Consider the following 17,990-nt stretch of genomic DNA (forward strand, 5'->3'; position numbering starts at 1 on the left):
GCCTTTAAGCCCTATACCACCACAAATTGCTGGATAGTCTCAACAAACATAATCAGTTTACTGTAAACTTGTGCCACAGACAGAAATTTTTCTTCAGCAAAGTAGTGTTGATATTGCAACGAACAGAAATGACAAAATGATAAGAAAGGACAAGCCAAAACAACATTTCATATATCACATTATAATAGATAATAGACATAGAAAATATGATAATAACAGATTAATATGATAATGGTAGATAAACATATATAATGATAGCTAATACATAAATATGTAGATTGATATTGGAATAGTAAGTAATCTGCGGTTACTAACTTTTACCATAGAGACAAATTATCATCATCGGGTCTCGAAGTATGATTCAAACCTATCTCTGTGCAGCATACATGTACATTGTACAGTGTACATGTATTTTCATCTGATAGTAGAATGCATATTGTGTAATAGCTACCTTCATATATGTATCACACGAACATAAAATTTTCATGTGTGATAAAACCTCCCTAATCATGCCGGTATCTGACACCATTCCTCTGAGGGGAGAACACATTTAATAGCGAATATCCCTGCAGCAAAGCATCAAATTTTCACAGCAGCAGAAAAACTCAATATCTAGCTGTATGTATTCAGCCAAGGTCACAACCCGATGTGCATCAGCCGTGAATGATGACCGAACCGAGGCCAATCATCAATGGATTTATGACTCACTCATTACGGCTCATTAAACATTAAAGGCGCGAGATAAAACTATTCTGCCGCTGTGGCAGAGGATGATTAAAATTTGCCTCAAAATTGCTTTAAAAAATGCATATAATATACACCATAGGCTGAACCTTATACAGATACACATTCATAAAATATTAATATATCACCTACAGTCATTCGTAACTGGTCTGATCTGTGATTGTGTGTTTCATTACTAATGCAGCTACTGAATGTGCATTCTGTTGTTATATTTCATCATTTAAAACCCTTCGAACCCTGACCTTGGAGTAAATTTGGGAGATACTGATTGATATTCATAATTCACTGAAACACACAAAAGCACTGAGTTTGTGTGATAACAATGTGAGCTTCATTGACCTTCAAAATCTGCAAAGCTTATGTGTATGACAAAGAATACCTCCGACTACTGAGCATTGTGGACACACAGCAATTTAAATCATACATACATATTAACATATTCTGCACGTAAACATTGTAGTAAAAGCAATACTTAGTACAAATATCGTCGGCAGTCATCCAAACCGTCATATTTTGGTCAAATTTTTTATTTTGAGATTTTCAGTCATTTCAACAGTGGACATTCCATTGGATACATACTGTAATGTCAAATTCTCAGTTTCTGATTTGGTTTAATTTTTGTGCGTAATTATCCCTTTTATAGAGTCTTGTCATTTAATTTTGTTACAATAATTACTTTTCCCATAGGCACACATGTTATAAAACAACACTATGCCGTCCTCTCTATTTAAAGACAGTTCAGACACAATGCAAGCAGTCAACCAGACTGTCATATCAGGCACATTGACTTTGCGCATAATATTTAGTGATATACAACGGTTCTGTGACTGCAAACTACATTTTATTGTGCACGCGGTCAACAACACTGTAATATACATGGTAAAAGATAATGGTCCTTGCAAAAAAAAACAACAACAACAACATATAGGCTCTCTCGTGATTTCTCGCATAATTCCTAAAAATTCTATTTGATGAAAACATCACAGGTAAAAGTAAGAATTAAAGTCTGACAATTTACTAAAATAATTAGAAATGCTAGACATATGTAAGAATAGCAATCATGACTGAAAAATGGGTACACTTCAAACGCGATTATCTCAAAATATCATTCTTAAGCGAAAATTGCATACTGTATACGACGGTTCAGATGACCGCTGACAATATGGTAGATCCCTCCGGGGACAATCAAAGTTGTAAATTTATTAGCAAGGAAAAACTGTCAAGTACAATGTGTTCTACAAAGATAAAAAATACAAGAGAATTAGACCAGCCATTTTCTCTTTAAATTGTGGAAATCTTTAATGTGATGATGTTGCACACATAAAAGGTTTCAAATATCATCCATGTTTCTCCTTTATAGATGGGTATCACAGGTAAAGTGAAAAGCATAAAGGATATTATACGTTTGTATCACAGGCAATTAATACGTTCAAACAAGGTGCATAATACAAACCTTTGTCTGCACTTTGTGCTGAAGAATGTACATCTTATATTCCGTCAGAGCCTGCAATGACACAACAGGAGATACAAAGGAAACATTACATTAGCAACAAGGAAAAGTAGAAATTACGCGGTGCGTAATATATGTCCCCGCCGGAAGTAGCATATAGTAGCAAAATGTACAATATAGGTAAAAAGATCAAGGTCAAAGGTCAAGAAGTCAAAGGTCAAAATTTTGTGTAGAAGTTTTGAAGTCCTCACCTAGTGCCATCACATAAAGCAAACAGAATCAAAATCGGATTAGAAATGGTGAAGAAGTAGCATTTTGTAGCCAATGTACAATATAGGTCAAAAATCAAGGTCAAAGGTCAAAGAAGTCAAAGGTCAAAATTCTGTGTAGAAGTTTTGAAGCCCTCACATAGTGCCATCACATAAAGCAAACGGAATCGAAATCGGGTTAGAAATGGCGAAGGAGTAGCATTTTGTAGCCAATGTACAATATAGGTCAAAAATCAAGGTCAAAGGTCAAAGAAGTCAAAGGTCAAAATGCTGTGTAGAAGTTTTGAAGCCCTCACCTAGTACCATCACATAAAGCAATTGGAATCGAAATCGGGTTAGAAATGGCGAAGGAGTAGCATTTTGAAGCAAAATGTACAATATAGGTCAAAGGTCACAACTGAAATTCTGCGTAGAAGTTTCAAAGCTCCCATGTAGTGCTATCATATAAAGCAAACAGAATCAAAATTGGCTCATATTTGACAGAGAAGTAGCAAATTGAACATTTTGATCACACACGGACGCACAGACGGACACACGGACACACACACGTACGGAGCCCGTTTCATAGTCCCCTGCTTGAACTCGTTCGGCGGGGACAAAAAATGTCACAACAATTCAACTTATGGCAAACTATGAAGTGTGAATCTCAGCCTCAGAGTTCTCATGATATAGTATGTGACATATGGATTTATATACACGATGTATGCATGTATACATTTAGCATGTCTGTATCTTGTATGCCTGAATACTCTAATACTGATACGCTGTATAGATAATACACGTCATATATATCAACATAATACAGTCTGAGCAGTGTTTTGACATATGACTTGTATACCCATACAGAGTTTATTTGCATCTGAATGTTGTCATATGCATAATGTATGTCGTATTTATAAGCAGGTGGGACTTATTCATGGCGCTCATTAGGGTAAGCGCGAACTGCCAGATGAATGGACCGTGAAGTACGAACAGACTGCACAAAGCCTGCACAAGGTTCGTATAGCGCGAGGGAGAGATTCTTACAAGTGTACATGACCCACGAGCTTCAAATGAAATTTGACAGTGCGCGACGTATGATGCAGCCACACAATAAACGTAAAAGATCAGGACATTATGTCTAAACACTTTCATACATGAACATATTACACATAAATATAAAATCCATATAACTGCTTTATTTGTGTCTGCATACTAATAGAATATCCATATGAGAGATATCCATATAACATATAAAATCTGAAAACTCGGTGTGTCTGATAGTGGCCTATCGTCATTAATACCTCTTAAAGAGAAAACAAACACTGAAGACAAATCACTCTAGTAATACAGCAAAGAATGTCAGTACGTTAAAGGGAAGTTTAGACAGTTTTCATAATTTTACATCAAGAAGCACATAAATTGCCAGAGCTCTTCATATTTAGATTTGTAGAATTTATTGTGGTCCTTGAGTATATAGGAACCAATACCCTGAAAAACCCAAAACAAGTTACACTGAACAAGGATGATGACGTAGGAGGCTCACACATTTCAGAAATTGAGCAATACTGCTTGCTTAACGAGTTCACCTGTGTAGAATTTATGTACATATTCTTCCTCATAATTTGTTTTGTTTCCTTGAGCCCCCATGCATGCATTCTTGCAGTGAAACTGCAATGTCATCATCCTCGTTCATTGTGATTTGTATCATAAATCTTAAAAACATTCTTATTCCTCATCCCAATCACTATAAATTCTGAAACTCTGGACCCAGTATTGTCACAAATGTACACACTAGTAGTTATGTACATGTATGATGTACTGTATGCATGGTTGTTTTAATGTGTATGTACACAGGTGGACCAGATTAATGGAGAACATTCTATGTGGTATACATATAGTACATACAGGCTGACCAGATCAGTGGAGAATTTTCTAGGTGGTATACAATGTAGCTATACAGTACATGCATGGAATAGGAAAAACATTATAGCTCACTTAATCTAGAATGATTTCACCCATTTCCAGAATGTTCTGGGAAGTGCTAACATATTTGGCTGAGTGAGGCACTGTCCCTGTAGCCCAATGTGATTGGTAGTTAATTTTGGTAATGATGTTTTGTACATAGTTAGGCAGTGAGTCATCCAGGTTTCCTGGAACTTGGACTGGCTAGTAGGTTGGAGAGAGTTATAGAATGTGCTAGAAGGGGGTGAATGGATAGTATATAAGCCAGAGAAATTCTGCAGTAGGCAGAGTACCCAACACCTCTGCTCTGAGAGTTACGTCACTTCTGGCTCTGAAGCGACTTGTTATAGTCACTCCTGTGTTACCTGCTGACCTGTTATGTTTGTGGAGATAAGGCCTGGGAGACATTTTGCCTGCAGATGATTAATTTGCCTACATTGGAGAGAGACTCCATTTTTATGTCAATGGACATTGCTACGGCAAAGCTGTGGTGGGCTGGATTCTTAGCTGAACGTTATTAAGTGAATCATCATTCAACGCATCAACTGGACGTGGTCGTCACAACGTTTGGACTCTGCACGTTTCGCCGTGGACATATATCGTGGATTTTACCCCGGATCTATACCGTGGACTATCATAACCTGCGCCTCTGGAGTTACGTCAGAGGAATCATTCATCGGTGCGTCAAGGATCATTCATCTGTGCATCGAACATCGTATTTGGACACTTTCAAAGGATTATTTAATACGTGTAAGTGATTCCACTATCGATTTATAACTGTTTCTATTGATCATTGTTGTATTGATGTGACGCCGATTACCAGTCTGTACCCACAATATCACTGTTAATAAACCGCCTGAACATCAGTTGATTGTTTCTTTTGTGCGATCATTCTCAGAGTGATTTTGGTCGTAACAAAATTGGGGGCTTGTGTCCGAGAAGTGAATTTAAGCCAAAACTTAGAATTTGGAACGTTCCGGAATCCAGAATATTGGTACAGACAAAATATCAGTTGAGTTGATTGTTCAATTGTATATTGTGTGTAATACAGTGTGACAATGTCAATCAGTACAATGGATGTTCAGGCATTTGTTCAGAGGACAGATTTGTCCCTCAAAGATTTGCAAAGGTTACGCAAATGTGATTTGACTGCTATTGCACAGCATTTGAATGTAGATGTTCCACAAGGTGTAAGAAAGGCAGAGATTCTTGACTTAGTAGCTGGTCACATGGAGCTCAAAGAAGAAATTGACACTCCAGATCAAGCTCAAATTTCTGATCAAATGCGGCTTGAGCTCGCTAAAATGGAAATGGAAATGAAGAAAGAGAAGATGAGATTAGAAATAGAAAGAGAGAGGGAAAGAGAACAAAGAGAAATGGAAATGAGGAAATTCGAAATGGAGCAGCAAATGAAGTTGCGTGAGATGGAATTGACTCATGCACAGACTGTTGGAAATCGTGAAAGGGCTCCCCCTGAATTTGATTTGGCCAAGAACATTCGATTGGTGCCAAAGTTTGAAGAAAACAGAGTTGATGCATACTTTGTGTCATTTGAGAAGGTGGCTAACAGTTTGAAATGGCCACAGGAATTTTGGCCCATGCTCCTTCAAAGTGTGTTTGTCGGCAAAGCAGCTGATGTGTACTCATCTCTCTCTGAAGAGCAATCACGTGACTATGCTACAGTCAAGAAAGCAGTGTTGAATGCTTATGAGTTGGTGCCAGAGGCGTATAGACACAAGTTCAGAAATTCGTACCGCAAATCAGGCCAGACACATGTTGAGTTTGCTCGTGAAAAAGAAATGATGTTTGATAGGTGGTATAGATCCCTGAAAGTGGATCAGGACTTTGATAACCTACGTGAGGTTGTTCTCTTGGAAGAATTTAAAAAGAGTGTTGCTTTCAGTGTGAGGTCACATTTGGATGATCACAAAGTGACAAATTTGCATAAAGCAGCCTTGATGGCTGATGAGTATGAGCTGACCCACAGAAATGACAACAGACCACCTTCCAGGAATTTCTCTGGAAATAAGAGAGACAAAAATCAGTCGAGCAATCCAAAGAATGCTGGTCCTGAAAAAGGCCCGAGTTCTGAAACTTCATTGGCACCAAAGCCTCAATCTGACAAAGGGTCCAGTACAAGTGCAAATGTCATCAAATGTTTTCACTGTAACAAGACAGGGCATGTAAAGTCACAGTGTTGGAAGTTGCAAAACAAAACAAAGAAGGACTTGGGATTTGTCATGTCAAAAAGTGTCCTACCAGAAAACAGTGTCCCGTTCAGTGAAACACAGGCCATTGAAAGTCAGTCTCCCAAATTCAAAGATAGGCTGAAGCAGGTGGATGAGAGCTATCGTAGCTTTTTGTTTGATGGTGAGGTGACCCCATGTACTTCTGGTGAGGCAGGTAAGCCAGTAGTCATCCTGCGGGATACGGGGGCCTCTCAGTCGTTGATGGTGGGTGGTGGTATGACTTTTCCACCAGATAGTGCAGTGAATGCAAAAGTCTTGATTCAGACTGTTGATGGCAGTTATATGTCAGTGCCACTGTATAGAGTGGATTTGAAGTGTGACCTAGTTTCTGGTCCTGTGACTGTTGGAGTTGTTCCTGAGTTGCCCATGGCAGGCATTGACTTTTTGTTGGGGAATGACTTGGCTGGGGACAAGGTGGTTGCGTCTCCAGTTGTTTCGGAGAAACCAGTGGTGGTTGCTGAAACTGAGCAGTTGCAGGAGGAATTTCCTGGGATATTCCCAGATTGTGTTGTGACTAGGTCTCAGGCTCGTAGAGCTGTTCAAGATGATGCGGATTTTGTTGATGTGGAGGAGAATTCCGGTGTTTGGTTGGCAGAAACCTTTTTCAAGGATTTGAATGATGGGGTTGCTGTATTAGGCTCCGAGGCTAACAGTGATGGGCTGTTTAGCAAGTCTTCCTTGGTTGAAGCACAGCAGGCAGACTCTGAGTTGAAAGGCTTGTCTCAGACGGCGTGTTCTGAGGCTGAGGCTGAAAAGGTCCCTGAGTGCTATTATGTCAAAGATGGCATTTTGATGAGGAAGTGGAGACCTCCCCATAGGCCAGCTGATGAGGATTGGACGGTGGTCCGTCAAGTTGTTGTCCCTCCTAGTTACCGCGGTGAGATCTTGAGGATTGCTCACGAGTTACCTGTTGGCGGCCATTTAGGCGTCAGAAAGACAAAGGATCGGATCATGAGGCATTTCTATTGGCCAGGGTTGAATGCGGATGTGGCTGAGTTTTGCAAGACTTGTCACACATGTCAGGTGGCTGGTAAACCACAACATTCAGTGAAGCCGGCGCCATTGATTCCGATACCTGCGTTTGAAGAACCGTTCAGTCGGGTTTTAGTCGACTGTGTTGGACCTTTGCCTAGGACTAGGTCGGGTCATAAGTACCTCTTGACAATCATGGATATGTCTACACGGTTTCCAGAGGCTATCCCATTGCGAAATATCACTGCAAAGACTGTGGTAGATGCTCTAGTGCAGTTTTTCACTAGGTATGGGTTGCCCAAGGAAGTGCAGTCTGACCAAGGGTCAAATTTCATGTCAGGCAAATTTCAAGAGGTGATGTATCGTTTGGGTGTGAAGCAGCTGAAGTCGTCAGCTTATCATCCCCAATCCCAAGGTGCGTTGGAGCGCTACCACCAGACCCTAAAGACAATGATTAGGGCATTTTGTGAGGAGTATCCCGAGGATTGGGATAAGGGCATCCCTTTCCTATTGTTCGCAACGAGGGACTCCCCAAATGAGTCGACGGGTTTCAGCCCATTTGAGTTGGTGTATGGTCATGAAGTTAGGGGCCCACTGAAGCTCATTAAAGAGAAATTCATGACTGAGGATGATGAGGTCCACCTACTTGACTACGTGTCAAAGTTTCGTGAAAGGCTTTCAAAGGCTTGTGAGGTAGCTAGGGAACACTTGAAAGTATCACAAGACTCTATGAAGAGAAAGGCAGACAAAAATGCCAAAGCCCGAACTTTCAACCCAGGTGACAAAGTTCTTGTACTGCTGCCCATACAAGGTGAACCACTGAAAGCCAAGTTCAGTGGCCCATACTATGTCAAAAAGAAACTCAATGATGTGAACTATGTGATCAGTACGCCAGACAGACGCAAAGATCAGAGGGTGTGTCATGTAAACATGCTGAAAGAGTACTATGAGAGAAAGGCTAGTCAGCCGGTAGGCGTAGCTCAGGTGGTAGAAGAGGAAGTAGAGGAAGAGGGGGAAGCTCAAGGTGAGCATGGAAGTGAGCCCTCTAGTGCCAGGTTGTCTAACTCAGAGATGTTAGGGAAAGTAGATGAGGCACTGAACTACCTACCTGAAAATCAGAGGAAAGATGTGACTAGTCTGTTACATGAGTACAAGGAATTGTGTAAAGACAAACCAGGCTGCACCCCTCTGGCTGTACATGATGTTGATGTAGGAGATGCTGACCCTATCAAGCAAAACCCTTACAGACTAAACCCGAGCAAACTGCAAAAAGTAAGGGAAGAGGTTCAATACATGTTAGACAATGACATAATAGAACCGAGTAAAAGCAGTTGGAGCTCTCCAATCGTCATGGTGCCCAAACCGGATGGGTCTCAAAGATTCTGTATAGATTACAGAAAGGTGAATGCCGTGACGAAAACAGACTCTTTCCCCATTCCCAGACTAGAAGATTGCATTGACAGGGTCGGAAATTCTGCATATGTCAGTAAAATAGACCTTCTAAAGGGATACTGGCAAGTGCCCTTGACCGACAAAGCCAGAGAGATTTCTGCCTTTGCTACACCAGATGGCTTGTTCCAATGCAAAGTAATGCCATTCGGCATGAAAAATGCTCCAGCCACCTTCCAACGGCTGACAAACCAAATCATTGCCGGACTTGACAACTGTGTAGTATACATTGATGACATCCTAGTGTACAGTGACACGTGGGAGGAGCACATTACACACTTGCGGCAACTTTTTGATCGACTCAAGGAGGCCGGATTGGTGATTAATCTGGCAAAGAGTGAATTTGCAAAGGCCAAAGTGGTGTATCTCGGGCATGTAGTCGGTCAGGGACAAGTATTGCCAAGAGAAGCCAAGGTAGAGGCTATACTAGGCTTTCCCATCCCCCAATCCAAGAAGGAGTTGCTCAGATTTCTGGGCATGGCTGGTTTCTACAGGAAATTTGTACCGAATTTCAGCACTGTAGTCACCCCCCTAACAAACCTGCTGAAGGGCAAGGCGAAGTACACGTGGACTGATGAGTGTCAAAGAGCCTTCGAGAAACTAAAGGCAGTCCTTGCTAATAAGCCTGTTTTGGCAGCTCCTGACTTCGCAAAGCCATTCAAGGTGGCAATAGATGCTAGCGATGTAGGAGTGGGAGCGGTTTTGCTCCAAGAAGATGAAGAAGGCACTGAACGACCAGTTAGTTACTTCTCAAAAAAATTGAACGCATACCAGAAGAAGTACTCCACAATTGAGAAGGAGGCTCTCAGTCTCATCCTTGCCCTCCAGCAATACGAAGTGTACTTGACAAATAGCAAAGGGGAGATCACGGTCTATACTGACCACAACCCCTTGGTCTTTTTAGACCGGTTCAAAATGAAGAACAACAGGTTGTTCAGATGGAGCATGATGACGCAGCCATATGCACTCAAAATCAAACATGTGGCAGGCAAGAACAATGTAATTGCCGACGCTCTGTCAAGAGTGTAACATGAAGAGAGTATCAAAGGTGAAAAGTTTTCACCGTATATTATTTCCAGTGTATGTGTTTAGCATATTCATTAATGTGTGCAAAACAGTTTGATATGATTGTATAAGCTCTGAGAATCCAAGCAATATTATTGTAAATGGTATCCATGAAAAGATAACATGGAATCAATACAGCTATCCTAAAGGCATGTGATAGTATGTGATTATTGTAGCTTGACTTGGATTTTACCTCACATTCATTGTAAATAATAATGAGAAATTGTGAAGGTAAAAGAAACCCTTGCTACGGCAAGGCTTTCTTTTTCCCATGGGGGATGGTGTCACAAATGTACACACTAGTAGTTATGTACATGTATGATGTACTGTATGCATGGTTGTTTTAATGTGTATGTACACAGGTGGACCAGATTAATGGAGAACATTCTATGTGGTATACATATAGTACATACAGGCTGACCAGATCAGTGGAGAATTTTCTAGGTGGTATACAATGTAGCTATACAGTACATGCATGGAATAGGAAAAACATTATAGCTCACTTAATCTAGAATGATTTCACCCATTTCCAGAATGTTCTGGGAAGTGCTAACATATTTGGCTGAGTGAGGCACTGTCCCTGTAGCCCAATGTGATTGGTAGTTAATTTTGGTAATGATGTTTTGTACATAGTTAGGCAGTGAGTCATCCAGGTTTCCTGGAACTTGGACTGGCTAGTAGGTTGGAGAGAGTTATAGAATGTGCTAGAAGGGGGTGAATGGATAGTATATAAGCCAGAGAAATTCTGCAGTAGGCAGAGTACCCAACACCTCTGCTCTGAGAGTTACGTCACTTCTGGCTCTGAAGCGACTTGTTATAGTCACTCCTGTGTTACCTGCTGACCTGTTATGTTTGTGGAGATAAGGCCTGGGAGACATTTTGCCTGCAGATGATTAATTTGCCTACATTGGAGAGAGACTCCATTTTTATGTCAATGGACATTGCTACGGCAAAGCTGTGGTGGGCTGGATTCTTAGCTGAACGTTATTAAGTGAATCATCATTCAACGCATCAACTGGACGTGGTCGTCACAACGTTTGGACTCTGCACGTTTCGCCGTGGACATATATCGTGGATTTTACCCCGGATCTATACCGTGGACTATCGTAACCTGCGCCTCTGGAGTTACGTCAGAGGAATCATTCATCGGTGCGTCAAGGATCATTCATCTGTGCATCGAACATCGTATTTGGACACTTTCAAAGGATTATTTAATACGTGTAAGTGATTCCACTATCGATTTATAACTGTTTCTATTGATCATTGTTGTATTGATGTGACGCCGATTACCAGTCTGTACCCACAATATCACTGTTAATAAACCGCCTGAACATCAGTTGATTGTTTCTTTTGTGCGATCATTCTCAGAGTGATTTTGGTCGTAACAGTATAACCAATCTTATAGTTGTACTTGTTCAAATGTAAAAGCCTGAAAAAATATCCGGAGGTCTCTTTTTGAAAGCAGATTTATTCATCCAAAAACAGGACTAAATAATAAGGGTATATTATGACAATTCAATAGTGTATTCATTTCAGAGGTCAATAAATTAGTATCAGAACTGTGTATTTCAGAGGTCAATAAATTAGTATCAGAACTGTGTATTTCAGAGCTTTGCAGCATCAGATATTCCAGTATTACATGGGAGTTCTAAAATGTACTAAATATGTTATGCACAACCAGAAACGTAAGATTTTCTTTGACAACAATAACAACAAATTGTAAATCTGACACTACCCTCAAAAGTGCAGATATTTTGATGATCAATACATTGGCTTACTTGTAGACCATTACACACACATCAACAACAGCTGCAAAACAGGTGAAAGATTTGCATATTACACAGATCACCTGGCAGAAAAAAAAAATCAATAAGTCAGAAACAAATTCTTCTTATCAAATGCCATGCTGGTGTATTAAAACAATGAAAGTATAACAGCATGACAACAAGCTTCTTTGTATCATGTTATGTGTGCACACACAAAAACACACAATTGCATACAGGTGTACATATGCCTACAGTACATTTATAAGCTCATTAATGCAATTACTTCTGTCACATGAATACAAGATCAATATTTTTATACATCAAATATAAATACTGGTTGTTAATTGGTCATAATGGAGTCACATGAGGTCAATATAATTCCAAAATTTGACTGGCTGGCTGCCAATAGGACTAGAATGAAATGGTGTGTATTCATGTCAACCAGATCATGTAACACAGTAGCCGGGTTCACACGTACACCAATTAGCGGGATACAAATCTCGAGATTTGCATCGCGATCGTCATCCCGAATTTTTTGCACGTGTGGACAGAAAAAACCCGAAAATTAGCGGGATAAGCATCGCGATGCTAATCCCAAGAAATCTTGCGCTGGTTCGTCAATTAGCGGGATAATTGGCCGCGCGCTGGTACGTGTGAACGGTCGGGATTACAATCTCGAGTTTTTACATCCCATCATGCAATGCGCACATCACAACAGCGAGGCCTCAGCGAAGAGGTCCTTCACCTCTTTGGAGCACAACCACTCAGCGCGCAAACCACACCACTGACGCGTAAAAGACAATAGACAAAGGTAAGTGCGCGCAAGCAGTGATAGAGAAGGGCGCTGTGTGACCCAGTTTGCAGGCTTTGTTGTTGTCTCTGTCGGCAATTAGCGGGATAATTCGGTACGTGTGGACGCTCGCCAAATTAGCGGGATACCGATCGCGATCGCCATCCCGCTAATTTGGTACGTGTGGACGCTCGCCAAAAAACTCGGGATGAGCATCGCGATCGTCATCCCGCTAATTTGTACGTGTGAACCCGGCTATTGTCTTGTCTATCACTGTAATACCATCATATAATCAATACTGAACAGTCTCTTGGGAGTATTGTATATCTTTCCCAGGGGACAATATTTCCTTGAAGCACTCAATAATATAATCTCTTGGGGAAAATATAAATACGGCAGGAATTACATGAGTTATATTACACCTCCAAAAAGGTAATATCTGTATAATATTGTTATCTAAACATACAATAGACTGACATAAACACAATACACAAACACACACCAATAAACAGATCTGAAGACATGGAAATTTGAATTAAAATGTCAGTAATCTTCTTACTTTTCAATAATTTGTTTTAATGTAAATTTCTCTATGTCCACTGAACATTTCTTTTATTTTTTTATATCAGATCTATCGAAGTCAACTTTATTAGGAGTGGCACATACATATATCAGTAATGTTTTACATATTAAAGTACTGATTATTAGGAAAATCTCTTTTAATCGCACTAATCTATGTGTATGTGTGGGTGTGTGTGTGATATTTTGACTGGTCTTGATTTCCAAGGTAACAATACAATGATATAATATCACACAAATAGTGAACTCTAGGTTGATGACATGGGGTAAGAAATGTATGAAACCTCACAGTAGTGCCCTCATTGGGAAATAGTTGACCTCATGCAGGCTTTGGGAATTCCCCTGGTAAAATCCCCCTGAGGTGACATGCCACCCTAACCTTAACTCTTCCACTGCCGAGGACTTTGGACCGAGCCATGTAACACCAATGGGGTTTTCTGTAACAATCTGTACCCAAAGCAAACAAAGGGTTAAATGTCAGACAATGCGAACACAACGCAATATGGCCTCCAGGGAGGGAATGGTTGATTCCACAAGAATGTGGCGAGCTTATTGAGTTCCTATTACTGACTTCCCCAACAGAGGCAAGCTTTGTGTCTTTAATGCAAGTTTCTATTTTGCTAACTGGAGCTGCTATTCTCCCTAGCCTATGAGCACCTCTGTTTTTCCAGGGACATGACCCCCCTGGTTTTTCAAATTTCTTTCCTTTAAAAAACTTACATAATAGATACTGTACAAATCATTTCCTTCCATTTGTTTTGGTTTGTTCGTTTGGGACATTTCTTTCTCTGTTTCTTTGTCTTTTTTTTTTCTGCTGTTTTCGTTTGTTTGTGTTTGTTTGTTTTGGGGGATGGTTGCCTTGTTATATCCCTCTGTGTGCCCAGTTCAGGTGTGGTTGGTATCATTTTAAATCATCATCATTATATCATCAATATCAATTGGTCATTATAATCATTGTCGTAGCAATGTAAAAATTCACAGAAATTCAAATGCAGTAGTAATAGAAAATTGATTTATGTGTGTTTGAAGGGTTTCTCCTTGATGTTTTGATAATGATAAGGGCCCATTAGAATCTAAGAACTACAAGTATTATTTTTCACAATAATAAGGGCCTGTTATAAAAGAGTTGCCAAGTTTATCTGACTCACATGGCAACAGTGGCACTTTCAGCCCTTGAGAGTTAGAGATATCTCAGTAGACATCAAGCACATGCTTGGGAAGCCTGTAACATGCCGCAGCAACAGATAATACACTACATAGTATGCCTGTTTGTTTTTTGTGGCAGAATTCCAAACCATCAGACACCAGGCAGGAATAACTGCAAAAAGTGTCACAGCTTTGGCAAAACATTCATAAGGAAAGACAAACACTTGTATGCAATTAGACGTGGACGCTACTGTGTGTACCTCAGTTGCGATACGGTCTTCACTTGATAATGACAGCCTCTTTAAAGGTACCAAACACCACCACCTTCATGTAACAAAATTCAACGTAACCCACACTATTTACATGTTACATGTGTTTCCATCATGTATTTGTTCCTAAAATGAGAAGGTATATTGATAGTTCCTGTACATGTAATCCAATGTGGTCAAAGCAACAGTTCCCATGCAATATTAATATAGTTTAACAAAAGAAGACAACAACTTTCACATTATTGTGCAGTTTTGTTCAACTGTAACTATCTTTCGGAAACTTTCCTATCATAGCCTCCTGGAGCAAATATTACCACGTGCATGTACAAATATGGTGTATTTGAAAGTGAACAGCTACAATTGTAGACCACGCCATTGTGTTTGAAATGATACAGCCTGTTTGAGGCTTCATGATGATGGAATGGAATTTTTAGTATAATATTTATGTTTTCAGAGGGCAAAAGTTAAATCTTGTTGCAATGGCACATGATGAAAAGTGGAGAGGGCTCTCAAGATATCATCACTGTCCAAGTTGCCCATTGACCAGGGGCGGATCCAGGAATTCCGTAAAGGGGAGGTGCCTTTACAAAAGTTACGTTCAGACGACAAGCCTTAACCTCGAGGTTAGAGCTTGTAGTTAGGGACCGTGAAGACGCACTCATAGTTAGCCTACCTCGAGGTTAGCTCGATGTTAAGAGCCACGAGAAATCTTATGGCTAGTGCTCTAACCACGAGCCGGGGAGTCCCTACTCGTAGTTAAGCACTGTGTGCACAGGAAAATCAACGCACTCAAAGGGGCAGGAATTTAACCTCTAGGTTTCGTAACCTCAAGGTTAAGATATGTCGTGTGTCCACAAGTCGAAGTTAGGGGGCAAGAGCTTAACCTCGAGGTTAGGGCTTGTCCTCTGAACGTAACAAAAGTTAAAGGGGGGCACACACGCCCTCCATTTTTTCCTTTTGTTTCTTTTGTTTTAACAAAAAAATAAAGAGGGGGCGCGCGCCCAGTGCGATCCCCTCTGGGTCCGCCACTGTTGACCCACATCACAGATCTTCACATGTGATCTCCCTTCTTGAAGTGAAACTGAAAGAAGCATAATCATATCTTTCACATGAAATTATGATGAGCTGGCAATGATAACTCGGAAAGCAGTACAGAGAGTACTGGCCGGATCATCAATCAAGAATATTATCTTGTGTTTTATATGTGTGTTGTGGTATGACAACATCATCACCTCAAGGTGTTATGATAATGGGGTTGCAACCAGAATTACTGTTCATGAACTCAAGTACATGTATTATAACTTTAGTAACTTTCTCATTCTATGTAAAAATTTGGCGAAACTTCTACACTACCATTCCTTTGCATAATTTGATTATATACTCTTCTACTTGGAGCCATCAAACCAAAAAAGAAAATAAAACAGAAAACAAAATTTTCAATCTCCTATTCTTGAAGGTAATCAGAGATGCAATGGTACCCTATTGAGCTTTTTAGATTTTCATTCCTTGTGTGCTTTGAGTGCTGACTGGCCCAGTAAACCCCATAGGCCCGAATTCATGATGGTGGTACAAATGAAACCATGGTTTAAACCATGGAGCGCCAAGTGTCGCACGGAATATTTCGTTACGAAATTGGTCATTTTGTCGACAAAATAACCGTTTCGTTAACGAAATTATCATTTTGTGGACGAAATGTTCATTTAGATACAAAATGTTGTCATTTCGTTACAAAATAATCATTTCATCGACGAAAAGACTGATTTCGTAACGAAATATTCAATGTGACACTTGGCGCTCCATGGTTTTTGTCCATGGTTTAAACCATGGTTTCATTTGTACCACCTTCGTGAATTCGGGCCACAGTGTTGTACACACTGTCCAAAGTCCCTGGCACAGAAAGAGTTAATGTTCCTTGCCACTAACACCTCCTATTAAACAGTTATACATCACATTCCTTCCCCACAAAAAATTTTAACGTTCACACGCAGCTGCCAAACTTGAAGTTTAGGTTGAAAAATTAATTGTTGATGATTAGCTCCACTTGTGAATTCACAGGCGCACTTAAACTATAAGTTAAAATTTACAAGCGAATCCCACTCGATGATTACACTAGAAGTGCAGAGTCTTGCTAAATAAATGCCCATACAAAATACCACAGCTGGAGGTTGACAAGGATTCGCACGAGAAGCAAGGTTCGCGCTAACTCACAAGCTCTCTGATTGTTGTGTCCACACGGAGCGAAACTATGAGTGGGGGACCCCCAGCAGCTCATGGAGAGTGTGTAAACCTAAAGATGTCTAGAGTGGTTCTAATCATCGTGGTTCTAATCATCATCACTTTAAGATTGCTACACTTTTGTAACTTTCAAGTGCGTCCACACGGTGCTACACTACAAGCTAATCATCAAGAGTTATAAAGTTTTTGACCTACAAATTGTAAACTTGAAGTTTAGGAACAGCATGTGAACCGGACTAAAAGTGATTCATTCAAAGCCACTGAGAATAGCTTGCCTTGGAATCTATCCATGACTATTATTAAACCCAATGAGGATGGGCTGATTTTACTATATAACATGCATTTCCCACTTTCTAGACGTCTGCCAGGGAATTATCGGGACTCGTCTTCAACAAAACAACAGCTAATAAACCCACCTGTCAAGGAGAATTGTGCAAGTTGAAACATCACACATGGACACACACACTCTGATTCAAGGCAGTTTTGGTATCACTATACATACTGATGTACATTATATATTTACAGCTAGATATACAACTTTTTTCGATGAACACTTTACAATTTTTTTTTTCCTTTCATGTGAATGCCTGTCATCAAAACAGGATATAATGGACTGCATAGTGTATATCGAAACAACAATTTTGAGCATTGTCTTCAAACAATTAACGATGTACAAGTACATGTATACTGTGTGTAATCCATTCCTTGGTGTCTAATGTATGTCGAGTCTCATATTGTGATACATCTACTTGTACACATGTGTTTAAAGTACAGGGGAATCTCCATTATAACGAGGTCGGCAGAACCGCCGCTTCTACCTCGTTGTAAACGTACTACAAGAGACCAGCTTTAATGCAGTTATGGAAAATTGGGACTGCCTATTTCATCACGTTAAATAGATGTGCATTACCAAAACGTGGGATCTTTTGTAAGTGAGCTCATTATAACAGGGTTTCCTTGTACACTTGTAGGTGGGACCTCTTCTACGTGCATATAGTGAGGCGAGTCATGAAACTCAATTCTACTCCAGAACCAGCATGCATAGATAATAAAACTGTGTGGA

General features: G+C 40.2%; 1 protein-coding gene across 1 annotated transcript in view; it reads right to left on the minus strand.

The window, feature by feature from the left end:
* The window catches only part of LOC139738472 (uncharacterized), a 161,618-nt gene that overhangs the window by 102,277 nt on the left and 41,351 nt on the right, over positions 1–17,990 (minus strand). Inside the window, exon 3 of the mRNA XM_071649099.1 lies at positions 2,198–2,248. Within this exon, the coding sequence (XP_071505200.1) occupies positions 2,198–2,248 (51 nt within the window). The remainder of the gene's footprint in view (positions 1–2,197; positions 2,249–17,990) is intronic.

Source organism: Diadema antillarum, unplaced genomic scaffold (genome assembly GCF_040938485.1).
Source record: "Diadema antillarum isolate AM-2024a unplaced genomic scaffold, OU_Dant_1.0 seq00000744_RagTag, whole genome shotgun sequence".
Taxonomy (NCBI): domain Eukaryota; kingdom Metazoa; phylum Echinodermata; class Echinoidea; order Diadematoida; family Diadematidae; genus Diadema; species Diadema antillarum.